Source organism: Calypte anna, chromosome 4A (assembly GCF_003957555.1).
Source record: "Calypte anna isolate BGI_N300 chromosome 4A, bCalAnn1_v1.p, whole genome shotgun sequence".
Classification (NCBI taxonomy): domain Eukaryota; kingdom Metazoa; phylum Chordata; class Aves; order Apodiformes; family Trochilidae; genus Calypte; species Calypte anna.
Window position 1 is genome coordinate 18,202,752 of NC_044248.1, and position 23,002 is coordinate 18,225,753.

At 36.9% G+C, this 23,002-nt stretch overlaps 1 protein-coding gene across 1 annotated transcript in view; it reads right to left on the bottom strand.

Moving 5' to 3' along the window:
* Nucleotides 1-390: 390 nt before the first annotated feature.
* The window catches only part of CLOCK (clock circadian regulator), a 60,791-nt gene continuing 38,179 nt past the window's right edge, over nt 391-23,002 (bottom strand). The window contains exons 12-24 of the mRNA XM_030449646.1: nt 21,186-21,304; nt 17,664-17,746; nt 17,334-17,440; nt 16,546-16,693; nt 16,262-16,337; nt 14,072-14,213; nt 13,594-13,694; nt 12,744-12,833; nt 11,695-11,853; nt 9,986-10,192; nt 7,988-8,196; nt 7,422-7,689; nt 391-5,710 (exon numbers count right to left, since the gene is read on the bottom strand). Coding sequence (XP_030305506.1) covers nt 5,522-5,710; nt 7,422-7,689; nt 7,988-8,196; nt 9,986-10,192; nt 11,695-11,853; nt 12,744-12,833; nt 13,594-13,694; nt 14,072-14,213; nt 16,262-16,337; nt 16,546-16,693; nt 17,334-17,440; nt 17,664-17,746; nt 21,186-21,304 — 1,898 coding nt within the window. The 3' untranslated portion in view covers nt 391-5,521. The remainder of the gene's footprint in view (nt 5,711-7,421; nt 7,690-7,987; nt 8,197-9,985; nt 10,193-11,694; nt 11,854-12,743; nt 12,834-13,593; nt 13,695-14,071; nt 14,214-16,261; nt 16,338-16,545; nt 16,694-17,333; nt 17,441-17,663; nt 17,747-21,185; nt 21,305-23,002) is intronic.

A 23,002-nucleotide genomic window follows, 5' to 3' on the forward strand; every position in this document is an offset into this window, starting at 1 on the left:
GAGTTTTAAGTTGTGCACATTTGAACAAGTGCTGCGTGAGTAAATTCCAAGGCAGTAATGTAAATAGAGAAATCAAAGGTCTCTCGCCTTCCGATAGAGAGATACAGAGAGGAGACAAGGGAAAAAAATACAGTAGGCATTTTTTACTGAAATCTCACAAGTCAGTTGTCTGGGTAAGGGAGAGAAGAGAAAATCGACATCAAACAACTTCTCCCAAGTTGGCTCTGTGGGAGGGGAGAAAGTGTGAGAGAGAAATAGAGAGAGAGAGGGAGCGGCCTTTGTTACAGCCCTGGGAAGGGGGAGAGTGCTTCACTGGGCAACTTGGATAAAACTGACATCAAGAACTCAGGAAAAAACCAAACTTTTAGAACCTTAGAAGCTACAAAAAGCAAATTTTAAATGAGTTACATTTATTCAGTTAAAAAATTGACAGTTAGTAATGGTCACATGAACACCAGGGAACTGTATCTACATTTCCTGACGTCAATATGAGCGGCACTAGGGTTTTTCTGTTTGTTTTCTTTCACGTATACAAATCTAATGCCAGTTAAAAAAATACAAAACAAAATTGAAACCCAAGACACTGTGAAATCAACACTGCTTAAAAACTCAAAACTCAGTCTGATATATTTGAAAATAAATAATTTTTACCTTTCTAGTTAAAAAAAGACAACTTGCTCACTGCTTTCAAAGCAGTAACACCTTTAAGACCATTCCCAAAAGTGTTTCATAAATAATTACCCACTGATTGTCTAATAATGCAGCATCTCTCAGTCTCAGTTGGGGTCTCTATATTAGGCCATACAGTATTTTGTTCAGACACAGTGTTTTGTTTTGTGTTCCTCCCCCCCCTTCCTTTTTATTTAGTTACAATTCTTTGAATACAGCACATCATGCTGGCAAAATTCATGCAGCTGACATAGCATGAAGCATGGCAGAGCTTAAAATCACCTGTTTAATAACAAAAAAAAAAAAAAAAGAAAAAAAAAAAAAAAAAAAAAAAAAAAAAAAAAAAAAAAAAAAAAAAAGAAGACAAAAGACAAGGAATGTAGTGTTAAAATCATGATGGTGAGAAAACAACTATCCAGTCTCATGGACAACCAAGACAATTTCAAATGTTCTCTCACAGTTGTCTCATCTACTCTGATCTGTTTAAATATGTCTTTCTTTAATCCAAATTCACTTATTTTTCTTCAAATTTTTCCACCAGGGATGAGTAAAAAAATAAAAGGTTAATTATTTAAAACTAGTCTCTTTTCCCTTTTAATCAAAATAACCATTTTCCAGCCCTCTGACTGTACATCTGATTTTAATAATTATTTCGAACAGAAACTTATGAATCTGACATGCTTGACATCTCCTGATGCCATGACATTTAGAACACTCATAACAATACCTGGGTTAAATCTCTGAAAATATAAATGATTCTTTAATCAACCTCAACATTTGAAAGGCCACATCTTTAAACCTTCAGAACATTTTCACACAAATTATAAGCCTAAGGGACACTTTGAATTCTAGAGCAGGCAAATGAGCCTCCAGATGATTCTCTCTCATAGGCAACTGTGCAACTTAAAAAGTCTCTTTCTACTTAACCTATCACCACTAATCCCTTCCCCTGGCCACCTAGAAGACAAAGCCAGCCAGTTTTAGAAGCCTTTTTAATCTTGCACTTAGAGCCTCAAAGGATCACCATACGAAAGAAACATTTTCCCGAAATGTCTCTCTTGACAGTTATATGCATGTTATTCCTCAGTGCCCCCACTTTATAACAGTTTCACTGACTAAAGAAATAAACTGGTTTTCAAATAATCTTTTCAATAAAGTGCTTGTTATTACTCACACACAAAAAAAACCCAAAAAAAAAAAAAAAAAAAAGAGAGAAAGTGCTGTTTGAGTCTTAAAGAATTTCTTTCTCTGTGAAAAACTGCCTGATATAGCTTCGTTTCATTCATTTTTACATAAAGCTGAAATGAAACCTATCTCATAAGGATACTGGGTTACTAATTTTGGTGTTTGGCAGTAGGCAGGATGCCCACAGAAGGTGGTGACACACTGGAACTGTAGTGCAGAAGGTAAACCTTCTAGATGAAATGGAAGGCATATGGAGAGCTCCTATTAGAATCTTTTCATATTTATGTACAAATATAATATATATTAAATATAATATAAAAATATCTATATTCTTTTTCTCTGAAGCTTTTCTTCAAATCACCCATTGCAGGCAAAAAAACGTCTCCTAAACTCCATGCAATTAGGTATTCTTTTTTACCCCACTGTGTATCTCCAGCCCATTTTCTTCATAAATACAATCCTCTCCTTGACAGACTCCTTCCCTTCTGTCACAGTCATTCTGTAACATTTATGTTCCAGAACCTGCAGCATCACAGCTTTCATTATCCTGCTGTTTACTAAGATGTTGCAAATAAGTCTACGACCTAGTAAACAAGTCATGCTGAAGCAAAGGCTGATTCAGAAAGAGGCAATAGCCTGGTCCTCTTCCCACTAAAAATCAAGTTCAGCAATTGATTCAGCAACAGGAGAAGCTGCAGACCCTTTAAAAATACACTTTTTAGTCACCAGGTTGTGAAACAAAGCATCTGCATCCTTGCACAGAATCTGGACCAAGTTCTACAAAGTCACTTTTGTAAAAAGTTCGCCTGATTCATGCCAGGAATTTTTCAAATGCATGTTGTATTTTTCCAGTTTCTTTGAATTTCCCCCATCTTCTATACTTTCTCTACTAGCCGGTAGTTCTGTAATTGAACAACCTCTCTCTGAGGTAAGGAAACGCTTTCTGATCTGAGTACATTTCTCTAAGTTCTCTTTAAGCAGCCATCCTACTGTTTTAATCTGATTTCTCTCTCACCTAAGTTTAGCCTTTTTACTGACAGACCTATAGCAGCACACCAGAGTATCTGGGAAGGGGGAAATGGGAAGAGAAGTTTAAACAAAGACATCCATGAAAAGCTGCATCATTAACTGACTGGTATCTCTCATTTCTGTAATTCTCAGTATAACAGGTTAAAAAAAACCTATTTTACCACTATTCAATAGGTCTAACAGCACTATTAAAGCTCTCCCCAGTTTCTTTTTTAGAGCTGTATTATCATTGTAATTGATTAAAAAAAATTAATCTAACCTTTTTTCCATTAAGCAAAAGTACTGACAGCACACATCTCTTGTCAATGCAGCTTAATTTAGAAATAGGTGGAATGGTGTGGTAGGCATAGTAAAGCAAGGCAGGATTTCCTTACGTAGAATTTTACAGAAACAGGTTTCTGACAATTATTCCAGCCTAGAGAACGCCAGAAATCCCTTTGAAGAAGGGGAAGTGTTCCTTGCTATGTTTGGTATTGGCATCTGTTCCTTGCTCCAGGCTGCAAGAGGCTTCTTGGAGCAGAAAGCAATCTGATTCTCTTTGGTACTGTTACTTCTCACGCTCTCCTTCCTTGTTCACTACTGTGCTTTTTGGTGTCAAACTCCTGCTTTGGATCTGGGGAATAACAAAGATCTAAAGTGGGACAGGTGCAGAGGCAAAGGCTACCCCAAAAACATAACCAACTGTATCAAATGCTTGGCTAAACTGGTATTACCTTCCTGCGGGTTTGGTTCATCCAGAAATACAATCAAACTGTTTCATAGTACAAAATAGTCCATCATCATTTGGTTACATTCATTCAACTCCTCCTTAGTATTAAAGAATAGTCCAGCTTTCTCTCCCTACTACTAATTTTAACTACTTTTGCTGGTTTTTGTTTCTAATTATCAGAACTCTCAGCATTTCTTGGTTTTCCTCTGAAGTTCTAGTTTCCACAAACCAGTACCGTAGAATCCGACTGAACTTTTACTAAGAATAGCACATCGTATCTGTTGGAACTTTTTATTTTCTTTATAAAGTTGCCTTCTGAAGTCTTAGTTCAGTGATATCTCTTAAATCAATAGCCTGGTCGTGTTAAATGCAGTCATGACCCCCCCAAGACATACTGTAAGTGCTACAAAAATGATTTAAAAACAAAACAAAAAAAAAAGAGCTTACTATTCCTCCTGCAAAATGAGTAACCTATACTTTTAGATTTGTTGATCTTTTCAGAGCATTACCTACAAGGTCTGAGATTTGAGAGACTCCTCTCTTTCTGGCTAGTATTTGAGGGGGAGTACCACTCAAAAATGCTCATGTTCTCAGCTCAGATCATTATTAAAGTCAACACAATACAGAAAATAGCTATGAAGTAGATATACAAGTTTGGTTGACAATGTACTAAGACTTCAAAATTGAAAATGGTTACAGATTGAAGACATTGTAATTCAAGATGTTCAACATTATCACCTGAATTAAAATCAAGGCACTATGGGTTTTGTTGTTGTTAAAATGACCCTGAATTAGTTCTGACTAATTTCTGAAGGAGAATAAAAAGATTCCAACATATTTTAACAAGTTACAATTCCACCACAGAGAAAGTGGTTAAAAAGTGCCCAAAAGGTTATTAAATGTAAATATATTTTTGTGCAAATTACTCCTATAACTGAAACATTCTTGAAAATTACTGTCATTTTTTTATACCTTTTACATAAATATTTCCAACTATGAACTATATCAAAAGATAGCTTTGGGGAATAAAATTCCGAACCATCCGCAAGAAAGCAGTGCAAATTCCTATTTTTCAAATAAAACAATGAATTAATTATGAAATGATGGATGATATTCATGAATCTGAATGTCCTGAACCCTGATGCATGATCACCAGTTCAAACAGCTTCATCAATAATTTAACCTCAAGAAGTCAACTAACCAACACACTAAACCTCACTGAACAAACCCTGACATCACAGACAAAGCACAAACAAGAGACTTGTGCCCACATTAAGGGTGAAAATGATGCATCATGTTGTAAACGAAAGGGTAGAACAGAGGAAAACATTAGTCTGAGTATGGTGTGAGAATTTAGGGAAACATAGTCAAACCTACAAATAACATATTACATTTTCATGCATCATATAAAATATTTTGCTCTTTCTCCTTTTATGCAGACATATACACAATATTTTACAGCATCTGTACAACAGAGAACTGGATTTCACACAACATTTTCAAAATATTTACTGTCCCATGATCATCTGAAAAAAATTAGATGGTTTTTGGACTATATTTCTGGCATTTTTTTCCTGCTAATTCAAACAATTGCTCCATGTCCATGTTAATACTTAAAAAATGTACAGGATTGATAAAAATACCAATATTTTCAGCATCTCTCTCATTTCAGTCACATTTTGAGATTTCACCTGGACAAATTTAACACATGGCAGCAAATCCTTTAGAATACAGAAAGTGGGGCAACTATCAAAGTTGGCCATGTCCCCCATCATCATCTTGTGGCTTTTCTTAAAAGATTCCAGAAGTTAGGTCTCAACACTACGGTGTCAGAAAGCCTTCATACTGCTACCTCTGTAGCTTCAGTGCAACTGTTTGTGAAGCAGCCCCCTCCTGGTGGTTTGCTCCAAAGAGAGGCAGAGCCCCACACTACTGTGGCTGAACTTTGGAAGGATCAGTCATCTTGTCAGTTCTGTGTCGGGAAAGTTGCTGCTGCTGCTGCTGCTGCTGAGACTGGTGCTGCTGGTGGTGGGACTGAGTAAAAGTGCTTTGTTGTAGTGGGAAAGCAGCAGAGAGGATAAGCTGAGCTGACTGATTTCCATGAAGTAACCTGGATGTCTAAAAGATGCAAACAGAAAAACATTATTTTTCCTGCAGCACTGATGAACACAGACCTAGCTGCTGCTTAACTTTTCACAAGGGTTCAATCAAAATGAACTGATTTGGTCATTTGAGCTGAGCAAACAATGCGAAGATTAGTGCATATTAATCAAACTAATTAGAGCACCTGACCAATTAATAAAGCAGCTCTAACTGGTCTTTGTAATTTTCCATGACAATGGGTAGGAACACGTGGCAATTTGTCTCCATTTCAAACCACAAGAGCATAACAGGGCTTAAGGAATCTATTTGAACAAGTGCAGGTGGCTGTCACTGCAGTCAAATAAAAACCAGCGTGTGACTCCTCACGGACCACAGCCAAAATGAACAGCCAAAGATACATCTGCAGACCCAAACATCTCTTCTGAAGGGGATTAATTACTGTTGCAAATAGTACTTACTTCTAGTATCCGTTTTCTTACAACCAAAAGATGATCATTAGCTCAAGAAAAGCAAGGAGGGATGGGTCCAAATGCACCTGGATGTCTCAACCAAGGAACATGTTCTGCAGTGACTCCATCCCCTGCTGCACCCACAGATTCAGACTCTGAGAGCTCACAGTGAGCAGAGGCAGGAAAAGCCCTACTCCATTCTTCCATTTTTTAAGAGCATTTGCTTCCCTTCACATTCTAATGCTTTCATAGTTTGTATTAAAAATATGACTCCTTGGCCTAGAAATTCTAGGACATGAACAGACCTTCAGGGATCTTAATCCTTCACAAATCTTCTGGTTTTCAATAGAATGAAGTAAAGAACGTATAAACTTTTTAATTTAGCAGCAGAGCTACAGATACTACCACGACTGCTAACCAGCACTGCTGTTAAAGTATGTATGGGTTGTCATAGAACACGTTCAAATCTGAGCCTTGGTTTGACTCTTACAAAGTCTTTGTGAATCTTCCACTACGTAAGTAAGGTCTGAAATTCAAATCTCTAAGTATTCTCCATAACCCATGCCTTCTTGGAGGCACTTCCTTTGTAGTGTTCCAGATACCACTACATCTCCCTCACCAATAGCACCTGCTGGGTGAGCTAAAAGCCAACAGTATTGGAATTAACAAATGGCAATGGATTTTTCTATCAATGCTTCTGGTTCCTTTCTTTTTGTAGGCATTTCCTATTTGTTTCTAAATACTTTGGGTTTTGCCTTCCTTCTTGTTATCCAATCTCTCTTTTTGCTTCACTAAAAAGGGGTTCTTCTTCACTCTCTTGCTTACAAGGTTACTTGCTGCTCAGACTCTCCTGTAGCCTAGACAGATGTTCATGCTATGCCTTGCTTTGGGCTGCATGCTGCTTTCCAGACCGACCAATTCTGTCTGAGACCACATCTCATACCTTCTTCCAATAATTTGAGAATTCAAAGACAATGTAAGATGTTTTAAAAAGAGATTTCTGTTTCTTCATCCCATGCTGAATCAAGAGCAGCAATTCAAAGTGAAGAAGATATAAAACAGGACACAGCATGAAGTAAAATGGCAGGAAAGCCTACTCCTTCTTTAAGTAGTAAGATTTTAGAGAACAGCTACACAGTACACCAATCCCACGCATCAGGCGTGTTCATAGGTTGCCATTTTAAATGCTCTGTTTTCAGATAAAGCCCCCCTAGGATAAACTAGCAATGCTGAAAGTGTTAAAGACTTTGAAAAATATACACAGAATGCTGCATTACCTGTAGGAACTGCTGGGGGTGCTGGGTGAGCTGTGACTGAGCTGGTTGCTGAACTGTGGTGAGCTGCTGTTGATGGTCTTGCTGACTTCGCTGCTGCTGCTGCTGCTGTTGTGTTACTGACAAAGTCTGTGGCTGCTGTTGTTGGGCAGCAAAAGTGGGATAAGCTGTCACCACTTGCCCCATAAACATAGTACTTGGTACCATCACTGCTCCACACGCTACTGGGGCTGTGACAAGTTTTGTTACAAGCTGCTGACCTTGAGAAAATCTGTTAATAGAAAAAGATATTTGGAGTCCCTCTAAGGAAAAAGAAAAAAAAATCAAAGCACCGCATGCACTTCAGAAATGCCAGTTTCTAAGGTTCATACTTTGCTATAACAACATGGGTTTTGGTAAGCCTGCAAACATGTTGGTTTGGCCAAGCTTTAACCACTGCATCCATACACAGTTAAAACAATAAACCCTGTGATTTCTTAAAATGCTACTGTAGCTCCTTTTTTATATGGTGCAGCTATGTAAGCATATCATTACAGCAATTCATCTGAATATTGATCTTGAAGATTTACCTGATTTGTCTATCCTGTGTAAAAGTGGTTACTGCAGCAGCATTCTGGTTATTGTTCTGTGGTAGACTAGAAGGAACCTGGACTACATTTCCTGTTGTAGGCTGAGAAATCACCATGGTGTTATACAAAGGTGCTGAGACTGTATTCTGTGACTGACTGACAAGTGAAGACTGTTGATTGTGTCCACTAAGTACATTTTGCTGATTATGCTGAAAAGAAAAAAATATCTTTATGAGACACTAATTTGCAAACAGGCAGATCCTACAGCTGCCCTGCTCGCTGTCATTACCCATACTTCAGACCTGCCAAGGTTTTCCTATGAATTCTTAATTTGAAGTTGACAGGTATTTCTACCAACTGACCCTCAGGCATCTGAAAATATATTAGATTAACCACATTCTCCTCTTCAGGGTATTTTTTTCCTCATTTTTTCATCTACTTGCACACAGTTGGTTCAAGCTTCTATATTTCACTTCATTAGCATCTCTGCCAGACAGACCAAAAGGTGCACATGGCATCAATCAATTTCTTACTGGAAAGGCAGGAGAAGTAGCTATTGCTGAGATGATAACACTGGTCTGCCTCGTCACAAATCTCAAAAAGAAAGTATGGAATTTGGATAAAGGTAGGGAGGACGCATAAAAGGCCTCCATACACAAAACAGCCAAACCCATTAGATGTGTCCAGCTTGAAGAACAAACAGGCTTCTATGGAGATAGAGGTGACAGGTGACTTTGAAATCATGTGTGACTGAGCAGATGAAAAGTGAATAGCTGCTCTACATGTTTTCCAGTATGTGAGCTGGACAGTAGGTTTGAAAAACAAAAAAATCATACTTCATAGAAAGTAAAGCTTAGCACTACTAGATACCAGGCACTTCAGAAGCTTACACGGCACTGAAGGAAACTGAATAAACTCATACAAGAAAAAGGCTGTTGCATTATAGATATCCCACACCTATAGCATTTGATTGAAAATGCTGAAGAGTAGAAAAGTCAGCTGCAGAAGCACCAGTATATGCTTGTCCTGCTCTGGTGCTTTTCTAGTTATTTGCTGTATGGACATGAGATTTCAAGATCATCTAGTACAAATCTGATGTTATGTGTTCTGTCAACAGAAAATTCATAGACATTAAAAAAAAAAAAAGTAAAAGTATTCTTGATACTCGTCCTTCCAAAAAGCTATTGTGATTAATTATTTACATACCTAAGTCTAAAAGTTAAAAAAAATATCCAAAATTGTATTACTAAGGATATAAATGAATATCAAGTGTAAAACCTGGAACATGATAAAATTAATAGTAGGTCAAGAGAGGTTCTCCTCCCCCTCTATTCTGCATTGGTGAGGCCACACCTGGAGTATTGTGTCCAGTTCTGGGCCCCTCAGTTCAAGAAGGACAGGGAAGTGCTTGAAAGAGTCCAGCGCAGAGCTACGAAGATGATTAAGGGAGTGGAACATCTCCCTTATGAGGAAAGGCTGAGGGAGCTGGGTCTCTTTAGTTTGGAGAAAAGGAGACTGAGGGGTGACCTCATCAATGTTTTCAAATATGTAAGGAGCGAGTGTCAGGGAGATGGAGTTAGGCTTTTCTCAGTGATTACCAGTGATAGGACAAGGGGTAATGGGTGTAAATTGGAGCATAGGAGGTTCAAGTTGAATATTCGAAAAAATTTTTTTACTGTAAGGGTGACAGAGCCCTGGAACAGGCTGCCCAGGGAGGTTGTGGAGTCTCCTTCACTGGAGACATTCAAAACCCGCTTGGACACGTTCCTGCGCGATGTACTCTAGGTGGCCCTGCTCTGGCAGGGGGGGTTGGACTAGATGATCTTTCGAGGTCCCTTCCAACCCCTAGGATTCTATGATTCTATGATTCTATGATTCTATGAAAGGACACTTAAAAAAAAAAAAATGGGACAAGGATGTCAGGGAAACTATTGTTGTGTTTCAGGTATGGTTTTGAGCCTATGTTTTACACAGCAAAACCAATAACAAGAATTTTACCTGTGTTGCAGTACTCTGCAAAGGCTGTTGCTGTATCATGTGTGGAGTACTTATATGGCCTGTGTTCATCCCACTTTGAGTCTGATTAGTCTGAACAACTTGACCTTGCATGTTTATTGGTGTAAGCTGCTGAACATTTGATGAACTCCCAGAAGCAAGCTGCACAGAACCAAAGTTGAGTCCAGAAGTTGACTGCTGCAAGAACATCTTAAAAAAAATCCACAAGATAGCTCTTAAGAAAAATATGATAATTTAAAAAGATGTTTTAGAGAAACTAAACTTATTTTAAATCACTGTAAGGTAAAGTTTCGTCTTAGTTATCAGAAGCTCTGAAACAGCATTGCAACCACCAAGATCAAAAGGCCCAACTTTCATATAGAGTCAATATTCAGAGACTACTGCAACTGATAAGAATCAGAATCCTTATTGTGAGAGCCTTGAGCATTGTTTTAACACTTGTCCTTAAAGAAAAACTATTTAGAGACTAGCTTGTAACGTGGTCTGTAATTGTCTAAAGGCCAAATATTTTTGAGATCACTTTTCTATCAGTAGGATCTCCAGCAGTGCAACTAATTAAAATGAAGAAAATCTCAGCATCAGTAGATCCCATTCCATGAAAATTCTATGAAATCCAAGCATAGCACCAAGTATGGGGCAATCATGAAATCATATTGAATATACTGAACTTTCAAAAATCTTTGTAATGAACTGAATTCAGTACAATACAAGACAGTGCAATAAGACAGACTGTGAAGTACTTAGGTATTTTGCCTAGTTTGCATAGTCCTGAATAAGGTCTCTCCACAGTGCATGGGAAGAAATCTGTGAATCTCGCCTTTCAGTGCAGCTAAAAGCCAGTCTACTGCTGGCACGCTTATATTAGTAATGATAAAATGCAGAAAATGGCACATGCCAAAACTCCTATTCTTGAAGAGAATTCATGCAACATACTCAATATGCCCTGGAAGTAATTTTTTTCTCCTCTTAGTTCACTCTGAAAATATTTAGATTATTTTCTTAAGGTGTATTTTAGCTTTGAGTGGTTTGTTTGCTTACTTCTGTTTTGTTAACTAGCAAAACCCAATAGGGTCATCCTTTTCTTCCAAAGATAGCTGATGAAAAGAGAATGGCAAAATTAGAAAATATGTACTGGTTAAAATACTGAAATCAGTTAGTGAGCTGCTAGACCCAAGTAATGCAGCCTCTAAGACTTCTTGACTTTCAGACTCAGTAACTACTTCAGTATATCATGAAAAGCAGGACCATTTCACCAGAAGGGCCTGCAGGAGGACCACAGCCTGATAGTCAGGACAGCTTAAGAAACAAAAGGTATGAGGAATCTGACACCCTCGAGCCAGAAGAGGAAATAAAGGCTTATTTTGCTAATTGTGGATTAATGTTCTAGTGGCTGCAAACTTTGCCAAGAAGTAACAAGCGCTGCATCCTTTTACCTTTAGGTTTAGGCATAAGCTCAACTTGAGCTGCTCAGCACTGAAAAGACAAACTTGGACACGTCCAGATACATTCAGAAACAAAATGGCAGGTACCTTATGAGCAGTAGCTTCAGATGTTACGGATTTTAGGCACATTAGGTCCAGATGGCAGCCGACAGGGAACAGGGAGAATCACTTTGCAGAATGAAGTGCCCATTTCATTTGAAATGTCTCAATTTGCTACAGATCAAAGCTGTAAGAGTTACATGAACTCACCTGGAGCCCCTGGCCATGGACGATTTGAAGCTGCTCTTGAATCTTGCGCAACTCTTCCTGCTGCCGGTGAATATTTGCCTCTATCATGCGTGTTCTTTGCTCCAGCTGGTCCTTCAGATGCTGCATAGCACCTAATTGAGCTGAAAACTGAAACACAGGCTGTAGTGCAATGAATAAATTAAAAGCTGAGCAAAAATAGTGACATTTTGTTTACAAGCAGTTAATACACTTCTCCACAGCGGCGAAGATATCAAGCTCTGCTTTTTAAACTGCTAATAACCATAATCTGAGGACAAATTCATTAGCATGAAAATGTCACAGAACTCACAAGTAATTGATTCCACATTTAACCGATGCATCAGAATTAATGAACTTTAAAAAAAAATCCCAAAGCAAAAGAAATTGCCTGGTGTCCAAATCATCAAGACTATAAAATGCCTTACTAATTTACATGGTACTGTGTGTGATAAAGCTCTCTCTGCTTAAAAATTAAAATTGTACCAGTTTATCAAAAAAACCTCCTTAGAGAGACTCAGAACATATGCAAGTAACTTGGGAATAACCTTAGTCATGAACTGTTGAAGTCTGAGCCCACAGAGAAAATATGTTTGTCACTTTTGTTCTTCTCTAGGAAGCTGCTATGAGTCACAAGTCAATATAACCTTTGGATGCTTCTATCCTATATAGAGGACACAGATCTTTGGCTGGACTTGATACCCCTGTTCTTATTTCACAGAAGTGCTTTATAGACTAACTTGCCTTATGTTGCAAGCATAAGTGTAGAAAGTTACCCATCAATATTTGATGCATTTTTAAATTCACAATATTTTATCTAAATGGTATTTGGTAAAGAGCAAAAATTATACAGCCAAATAGTAGGGAAAAAAATAAAGGAAAAGCTTCAAATAGAAGACTTTGCTCATTTCAAGAGAATAATGTTAAAGGTGACTTTGGCACCAAAGGACTCAGTTTCTGAAAGAGACCCTAACCTTATATTCAGAACAAGACTGTTTAAAAAGAAGAAATAATAAAACCAACTGAATCCATACCTGGGATATGCCAGACTGGAGCTGTAAAGTTGTAGGCTGAGACATTGTTGGCTGTGCAACTGGCTGTCCAAGAGACTGGGAGCTTAAAGACTAGAATTTAAAAGATTGTTCCATGAATGGGGAGGTCTAAAACAGCACCTAATTTATCTAATCTTATACACTGCAGAATTAGTAACATAAGAGCAATTGATTATAAACACAATATGTGTAGTTTTTCCACTGCTAAAATCATAAAAAGCAGTAGGTATAAAAAGCCCAAACAAACATGAATTACAATTACAACTGTTTTAGATGTGTTATTTGCAGTAAGGGAAAACCTCAGCAAGTTTGAAAGCTCACTCCTTTGTCGTATTCTTAAACGTAATAATTTTTTTTAAATGTGTATTTTAATAAACATTCTGTTTTTAAAGTGAATGTGTTAGTTCAACATTGTATTTTCTCATGTTACCAAGATTTCAGAAATTACATGAAAGCATTCACTAATATTCTTAGAGTATATATGAATTATATGAATTCTCTACAGGGACACACAACATTATGTGGGCAATATACATGTATGTATACAATTACTTATACACACACATATATATAAAACGCAGAATTTGTAAAAAAAGTTGTGAGTGAAAGCAAAGTTTCATACACAATCTTGCAAACCCTAATGCCACTTGTTTTCCCTTAAAATGCAGTGTTGCTGAGGTTGCATATTGATGATACAATTCTGATGGCCATGCATTCCAAGTTTAAGTTACGTATTTTCAGAATAAACAAAAGAGAAGTTATATGGGTTTATCAATACCTTTTATAGGTGCATTACATTGATTAAGTATAAAATTTTTCTCTGGAGAGTTACCTGACTACTCATAGATGATCTTCTTTGTGCAGTCTTTTCATGACCAGATAAGCTTTGCCTTGGAGGAGTGCTCGTGTCCACTGTCATTTTAGTTGGTGTTGCTGACAATGTTCAGTCACAACAGAAAGAGACATGTTAATAGTAATCTCAATTCTGCAATGCAGTAATTAAGTCAAAGGAAGCTTTTCATGAATAAAAAAAAGATTAAGGCTTGGACTCTTTTTTAACCCTGACTATCCAACAATTATGCAAGCTGATGGGTGTTCCAGGGTCTGCTACACTACTTCTAGAAGCGGAAGTCACTATAAGACCTCTGAAAATTCGAGTTGCCAGCAGATCTCTGAACAATCAAAAAGGGACATTTCCCTTTGTACACTTTTCATACAATGATGATTAACTGCTAGTTATGCAAGATTTAATTAAAGTAGAGAAAGCCTTCACAAGGAAGACAATTATATTTTCAGCAGTTGGTGCTTACATGAATGATCTGATACTGCAGTATGCGAAGATTTTCTTGAACTCCTGGAGGAAGCAGAAGGTGTGGGGCTGGTATCAAACCTTTCCAGTGCTTCTTTGAGACTCACTGTATTTATGTGATTGTCAGACCCAGAGTCCTGACTCTGAAGAAACACAAACATTTTTTTACAAATTATTTTCTCTGATTCAGCATACAATGTACATTTCCTTTAGCAAGTATCTGAGATCATGCTGTGTCTAATCAACCCCCTTACAAAGTTGACTGTGCAGAACTAGTGGCCTGCGTGATACCTGTAAGTTTAGTTTCTATTTGAGAATTTTAATCTCAGAGAAGAAACCAAAGCAAAGCTGTATAAGCCTGTAAACCAAAATGTATGCAGACACAGGTGTGGAATAATGGCAATAATTGCTACAAATGACCCACTTTTACTTCCTAAATAAAGGCACAGCACTGGTGCCTAGTGTACCATGATTACCTTAGATGTTGGCATTATCAGGGGTACTCAGTGTGCTTACTTCAAGAGAAACTGCATGGAGGGTGGAGCAACATGGAGATACTGCAGCCACACTCTGTGGCACCAATACCAACTGACTGCACTTTTGATACCCTGGGCCAACAAACTACCACCCTTTGACAAAATGTTGTCCTTAAGTTGAACTTTGCTCATTACAATCTCATTACAATAACAAAAACACACCTCCATCTCTGAAGCTCTCTAAGGGGCGACCACCGATCACTGAGCTTGCACTCTGAATTTTCTCTAGCCTATACCTTTAAACACAAAGCAAGAGAACTTTGCACCATAATATAATGTCATAAGAAAGATATGCTTGACTAGAGTAACTCAAGCTCCACCTGTCAGGTAAAATAGTATAAAAACAGCCAACAGGGAAAGGATGTCAGGGAAAATGCAGTCGCTGGGATACCCCTGACTTCTGGAACCAGTTGATGGGCTCAGCTTCTCTTCTGTCCCCCCATTGGGACACCTTTGGATAAGATTCAAACACTCGACTGGATCAAGTGTCTCCCTGGGAATAATATAAATTTCTGTAGAGTCTCTTTAATAGTATAAATCTCTCCATACACGGTTTGGGCCTGAATGCTCCTCCTGGAATTTTATACCTTTTGGCTGGGCTGTCCCTCCCCAGGAAATCTCCATCGAGTCACCTCCTTTACTCATAACCTGGGTATTTTGCATGTGCTTTGCAGAGAGTAAATTTATCACTGGCAATCCAAAGAACGTGTATATTGCTATCACACTATTCATCAGTCTGGTGGTAAGAAACCCCACTGAGTGCAACTGAATTCCAGTGTGTGTCTGTGACAGTTCCTATTAAACACAACTGGAAGGGTAGTGTGATGTTAGTAGTGCATCTGAACACTTGTTTTCTGGCCTACTACAAAAAATTTGCTATCACTCAGAATCTAAGCCCAGCCATCTCCAGCTCCTCTAATATTTCGTGGTCTGCTGAATTGCAAGGGGGTTTATTTTCTGCCAAATTTCTTTACTCCCCTTTAACACAACAATAAGCCACAAACTGACTGCAGAGCTGACCTTCTCTGGCAACTCAGTTCACTCTGAGCATCTGTGTAATGAGTGAACTGCTTATTCTTTAGAGGAAGGGTGAGTTGATACCACTAGAAAAAGCACTGTCAGATGAAACATGCTGAACTGCCAAGAAAAAAACATTTCTGAACTGCCAGAGGCAAACTCAACAGAGCATCTAAGATTTACTGAGCTTCCAAGGGACATTAATTCAAAATGAATTTTGTATACATATAAGAAGTGTGAATGACACAACAGAAGAGCTCCTGCTGCCCTCCTGTGAATTCCTTTAAGCCATCTTTATGCTTTGACCTTGGTTTTTCAGATTACAGATGGTTCCAGTAAGGAAGAACATTTATGAACCAAACTCTGCAGGAATCAGATCGCAATGATTTACAGATGTTTTCATGTTACAAATAGATATACATGAATTCCTAAAAAGAGGCAGGTAAGTGTTCAGGGCAGAATACAGTTAAACACTCTTGCTAGACTACTTTGATCATTTTGAACAGTCATATTATTTAGAGATCAAAATAATTATCTGCAACAGCACAAAACACTTTTTGCAGCTATGTATTTGATTATATATAATATTTCTACTATGAAAGAAGAAGAGGTAAAATAAAATTATATAAGACACTCACTTTATCTGCTGTTATCTCTGGAAGAGACTCCTCAATACCAAGTTCTCGTCGTCTTTCTGCTCTAACTTCTGCATAACTAGAAGAACAATCCAAACGTGACTACTACAGTCTTGGATGACTTAAAAAATATGCCTTAAAAACCAAACTCCTCAGAGGTACCTCACCTCATTTATTAAGTTTCTCAGAAAGTATTCCAATGATTTTTTAAAATGCTATCATTTCTTTGCTTCCAAAAATACCAGCAAAATAGCTCCCATTGCTAATCAGATTTAAAAAAAACTCACCTTACAACAGTGTGTGTACAGACAATAAACTCTGGCCTGGAATTCCACTGATGATATGTGATGTAGTAATGTGTTTGTAGCCAAATCCATTGTTGTCCCTTTGTAAGGAATCTGTAGTAACATGACTTCCCTTTCCCATATTGCATTACTATAAAAGTGAAGAATAAAGCTTACTGTCTTTCCAGTCTGTAAATACTGCAATTACATAATAAATATTTCATAGCTTCATCCAGCCCAAAACCATGACCAAATCCGCCATTATGGAAATGACTAAGAACAGCTTTAAAACTATCTATCTATCTATCTATATAAAAAGTTACACTGCTTTTTACAGAGAACTGCAGAATTCAAACTTCCATTTTTGTATTTTTTACATATTGTGAAAAAATTATGTGCTAAAATTTAAATACAGCTTTATAAAGAAAACCATAGCTAAACAGAAAGCTTATTCTATTACACATTTACGTTTTCTTTTTTCATTTATTAAACATCACAGAGCCTTTTAAATACTATCCAAAGAACTAGACAAGTTTAAATCAAAGTGCTGTACACTCCAATTTATCATAATGAAAACTCTTAATTATATGATAGTTAAATCTGTTTTGTGGTTCTCTATAAAAAGAAAAAAGATGAAGATCAGCAGTGCAATAATCTCAAATGAATGGGAGTAAAGATGCTTCACTCAGTTATACAAGATTTCACTACAACAGTCAACTCCGATTTATTAAACATCAAACTGACATCTACAAAGCAAACCTGTTAAATGATAGCAATGTGGTTGTACTCACAATGCTCATGACATTTTGCCAGATTATCTAGATCATCCACGTGATAATAATCATAGCCCGATGTTCCCAAAACTTCAAATGGAAGATAACCTATTATTGGAGGTGCCCTAAGTAATACAAAATTTAATGTCATTTTACTTTCACACATAACAAGCAAATAAAATTATTTCATTATACAAGTTTTCTTGTTTACAGTATGCACTCTGAAAAAAATTAAAAATTAAACCCAACATAAGCTATGAGTAGTTAATGATGATTAGAGAACTCTAAATATTATAGCCACCAGGGTGATTCAGCTACTATTTCTGCTATACATAGAAGGAATTGCACCTGTGATCCAAGAATAGGAACTTCCATTCTAAGCTATGTCTAGATGTGAACTCTTCATTGGGTTCTTCAACAGTGCACATTTCCTAAAAAGTAAAAAAATAAAAATCTCTCTCAAAACTGCTCTATTCTAATTCATAAACTCTTTCGAAATTCAGACTTACCTAAAGTTAGTAGATAACTCCACAACAATTATAATGTTATTTTTAGAAAGCTTCATTGATTTTGCTTGTTTAGATGCATAGTACCCAGGTAGAAACTTAATTCAGCTGTGTCAGGCTGACACTCAGTTGACTTAAATGAAACAACCCCATCTGAGATTAAACTCAAGCTTGATGTCTTCAGACACAGTGGTACAAGCAGAAATCCAAAGTTCCTGAAGTTATGCTTTTAACTTGTAACAAGCAAAAGAAGAGATCAAACACTCCCACCAGATACTCCAATTATAATTTATGTTTATATTTATATTGAGTAAAACCAAACAATAGCAAGGTGGTCGCATTATTTTGAGTTTTGGAATAGGATTTTTCCTTTTAGTGAATACAGAATACTCTAAATCACTTTGGTTTGAGGGCACAGACACACACTACAAGTAACACGCTATTCTTATGTTTAGTACTCAAAACAATAAGAAAATTGCTGTTACACTATTACAACAAATCCTTAAGGTATTCTGTACATCATTTAAGATGTATTCTGCTCAGATATACCTGCAATCAGTACATGTCAATCAATTTCTATTGTCCCCTTCCAAAGAGGTGAGGATGCCCCACCAAGTACTGTGCCTCATGCTGAGATAAGTAACAGAGCTCAGTCCCCAAAGCCAGTCAGGTTTTTTTGCAAAGTCCTCTTGCACTGCCTTCCAAGAAGAAAGATGGATGATGGAACACATGCATACACACAGATACAACCCTCAAAGTATTACAATAAAATTAAAGATCAGTAAATCTTCCTTTCTTGAACACCTGGACATGTTTGTCACACTTGTAAGAACCTGCAGTGTGCAAGCCAATTGCCAGGTGCACAGTAGCATCTCCTGATGACTGGACACCACATCTTATTACAGACTACAGTATAGAACCTGCTGCTGCACCAATATGCATGGTAGGTGGGGACAGACGAGCACACTGTTGCTCTGCAGACATCTATAACTAAAATAGGGCTGCCCAGAAATGCAGTAGAAGACTAACTTATTATTGCTAATTATTATTGCTTATTCCTGCAAAGGGATCACCTTCCTTTTAATTCTTACAGGTTATAATATGAAGAGTTTAAGTGCGTACTTTGCAGTTCTTTGAATACATATTTATAAATTTCTTTCTGTGAAAGAAGAAAGTTAACATAACTAGGCAATGTTTTTTCTCATCTTCACTAGAGTGAAATCAAAAGCTAATGACTAGAAAGGGAGTTATATGATGGAGGTGATGAACAAAATCACTCTGGGCACAAGTTTTTAACTCTCAATGTAACTTCCAGTTGGCAAGACTTAACCATCAAAACTGAAACTACTCCTATAACAGAAATCTCATCTACTTTCCAAAGATTACAACATTTAAAAACACCACTCACAGTGAAGTAAAAGAAATTACAGAGCAAGTGTATATCCTTGAGATATACTTCTGATTTGTTGTTTCTTTCGATCTGATCTTTTTTTGCACAAGTCAAAACAAAAGTAAAAATAACTTAAGTGCAGGCAGTAAAACCACAGTAAAAACATAATTGTTAGAGAGGAGCTGGTTAGTATCCAATTACTCAATGCATTTATATTAATGATTTACTGGAAAATACCCCTGGGCAGAAGCTACCTTGTTCAACAAGGCATCTTGTTGAAGCTGTCAACAAGGCATCTAGAAAAGAAAGGTCTTTCATTTATAACAAAAAAGTATTCTGCTAAAATCCTTTTGACTGGATTAATCTTGACTTCTTGATTAGATTCGATCATTTACCAGCCAAAATGCAAGAAAAAATTTTCAAAGAAAAGTGTAGAGCCAAATCTCTTCACTGGGGAGCAAGATCTGTAGCATATTTTGTTACAAAGAGGTCAGCAAGGGGGCGGAGGGGTCATAGACACAAATCAACTTTCAGACATTAGTCTAATGAATACTATGGCTTCCTGCAAAAGCACAGTGTATCCTTGAAAATGACATTTAAATGACACTAAAATACTCATCTCATTACTGTCTGCATCACACATCTATTAGCTACCAGGATGGTCAAGTTCCTATATAACATTTATTTGCTAGAGTCTAGTCAATGCCAGCTTCAGAAGTTACAAGTATGAGTAAATACAAGAGTATAAGCAAGTATTGTCATATTAGAAGTCTTCACTCTAATGTTAGTCTTCTTCACAAGATTTTTCAGATGAGCAGCACTCCTCAAAACCCTTGAGAAGATCTTAAAACCTCTGTAACATGAAAATCCCCTTAGGCAGTAGAGGCTCTATAATTTCATCTTCCATGGCTTCAGGAAAAATAAAAAAACTTGTCTTGGCATGCAGCCTGGAGTCATTCAATTCCTATTCAGCCAGAGAGCTGAAGAAGTTCCTATGACTTCTCCACAGGCTCCCTGACACTTTTAAAGTGCAAAGTCTATAGACCATGTTTTCAGGGGCTACTGCCAACAATCTTCAGTTTAAGATATGAGTGCACTCAACTTTTAGAGGCAGAATATTTAAATATTCAGAGAGTCCTGCATGACAGACAGCAGTTTAACCATGTGCTATATATACATTTCATAGCATTTCTTTACAACTGAATTGCAAGAACATAAATTAGATAGCAGACTATTCTGTAATAAAACTATTCTGCATAAAGCAGTCTAAATCACAAACACAGATAATCCTATACTTACTGTATCCCAAGTATTTATGATTTTGGTGAGGAACAGGATTACACTTAGTAAACTACAAATTTCATACACATCCAATTCTAAACTTGGAATTATACCTTCATTGTACATCAGCAGTTAAGCAAAATTTCTCTTTAAACAATCAAGTTACTGAATAACAAACAGTACTGAAACAAAATGAGAGTTCTGGTCCCTCAAACCCAATTCTCAGTTACTGACAAGTAATGTTAAGCTTTCATTTAGCCCTACCAGATTTCCTTCTGTGCTACACTCCAGCAAGACCATCAGCAAAGCAAAATTCACATACAAGTTTAAACCAAAACTATTAATGTCTTCAGTGAAAAGGGAATCATAGTGTTATCTTTCATTTTGCTTAAGGTCAACTTGTTAAATTATACTCCTATAGACTTCTGAATTAATTTCTCACATATTACTATTTTATATCACTATTTAGAAATGGTATTCACCATAACAACTTCATTTGATGCTTTACTTAACAAATAACCTATTTGTGTGTGAAGGAACAGACTTTTATATACTAGAATTCCTTACAGTTTTCATGAATAATATGAAAATGTTATGATATGAAAATATGAAATGTTGTGCGAGTTCTCTCTGAAGTTTTCCTGTTCGGAATAAGTTATAAAATTATATAAAAGTGATTTCATTTGTATGTACCTTGATAAATTGAGGTGTAGCTAATCGAACTGTGGCTACAAAGCAAACTTTGTCTTCATATGAAGGTCGGTGTGATCGCTGAATGGTTCCTTCAAAACCGTTGTGTGCAGAGTTGGGAACTGGAGGAAGACACAGAAAAGGTCAATGCAGGTTACAACATAAGCATGGAGAAAATTGGCAGTCAGAACATAAGACAAATGGACCAGTATTTTTCTTATGTTGTGTGCTTATAACTTAACAGGCATTAAGAAAAAGGTGTATACACATGTATATAGAGTAAACACAGGAATAGTAGCTGTCCAGTACTAAAGGGAACATGACCAACAAGTAACTCTTTCAAAGAGGTAAAATTTCAGCTAGCATGTTATCTGACAAAACAGCCTGCAAAAAACAGTAACAATTCTAACACTTCTGGGTAGCTATAAAAAATTACTGGAATACACCGAAGTATCTTTACAATTCATTCTGTATACACTGTCAGTAATTTTTTCTTTTGAACTCTGAGGTATTTTTCAGGCTTGTATCACATTCAAATTATGAAGGCTGAAGATATACTGACAGAAAAATGAAAGGCACAACTACTACATACATGAAAGAATCAAGGCACCCAGCAAAACTGAACAAATTCCATTTACTGAATCACAGGGATGGATGGAATCCCAAGAGGGCAAAAGATGTACTATATCTCATAACAGATTAACCTTGTATTTCATTTACAGCAGATAACCATTTAGTTTAGCTCTACTAAGCATTATTAATGGTGACTCCAAAATGCTCTCATGCTTTTCCAAGTCTAACTGGTTCTAGTCCAGCTCTAGATTAGAACTTCTACTGTAGTCTGCTCATGCAACTTAAGCTTGCTGCTCCTTGCTCTTTCCACCAGAAAGAAAACAATTTCCTTCCTCTTTGTCAGAGTTTATCTCACCTTGTAAGCTAGATTTTTAAATTTCTCAATGCTTTCATTGCTCTATTCTGAACTCTTTCCAGCTGCTTTAGTTACTCCTGACAAAGAGTGTCAAGAATTGGATGAGGACATATGGGTGGGTAAGGACAGAGAGTTTATTTCACAGAATGGTTCAGGCTGGAAAGGACCTTGAAGATCACATTGTTACAACTACCTGCATGGGCAGGGACAACTCCACTAGAGAGCAGGCTGCTCAAAGCAATTCCCTGTGGTTTAGACTGCATTTAGCAAGACTATTGCATTTTAACAAGTTGGTGATTGGTCATGTTCAGTTTACATCCTACAGTAACTCCTTTTTATAAAGGAATGTTATCCAGCTGACTGAAATTTTTTCCCCTGTCCAAATAGTTTGTTATTCCTAAATGCAGTAATTTGCATTTGCTCTTAATCAACTTTGTTTGTTTATGTCTTCTAAAATAATTTATATTCTAAATTTGGGGCTGTATTCTTGTCCTAGTTCTAGTGTTCTTGCATCAATTCATGACTGAAGGTTAAGTTCTGTTACTAAAAGCATTAATGAAAATACTGATCAAATCCAGAAATCCTTTAAAACTCCATTTTGACAATGAATATTGGTAACCTCTCCAACCAGTTACTGCAGGCCACCTCAATTCTGCAGCAATCTTAATTAACATGTGTTTCCTTTGCATATTTGTGACAACAATATAATTGTCAAAAGTACATTAAAAATGCCTATAATTTATTTGCAATTTTCCTCTTAAGCACATAGTGCATTACATCCCTTTGGTAGAGGAAACTGAACTGATTTGTTGCTATTTCTTCCTGAAAAATCAAAAATTATTGCTGTTCAATTCCTTGCTGGCTTACTGAAGCTCACATAGAGTTTAATTAT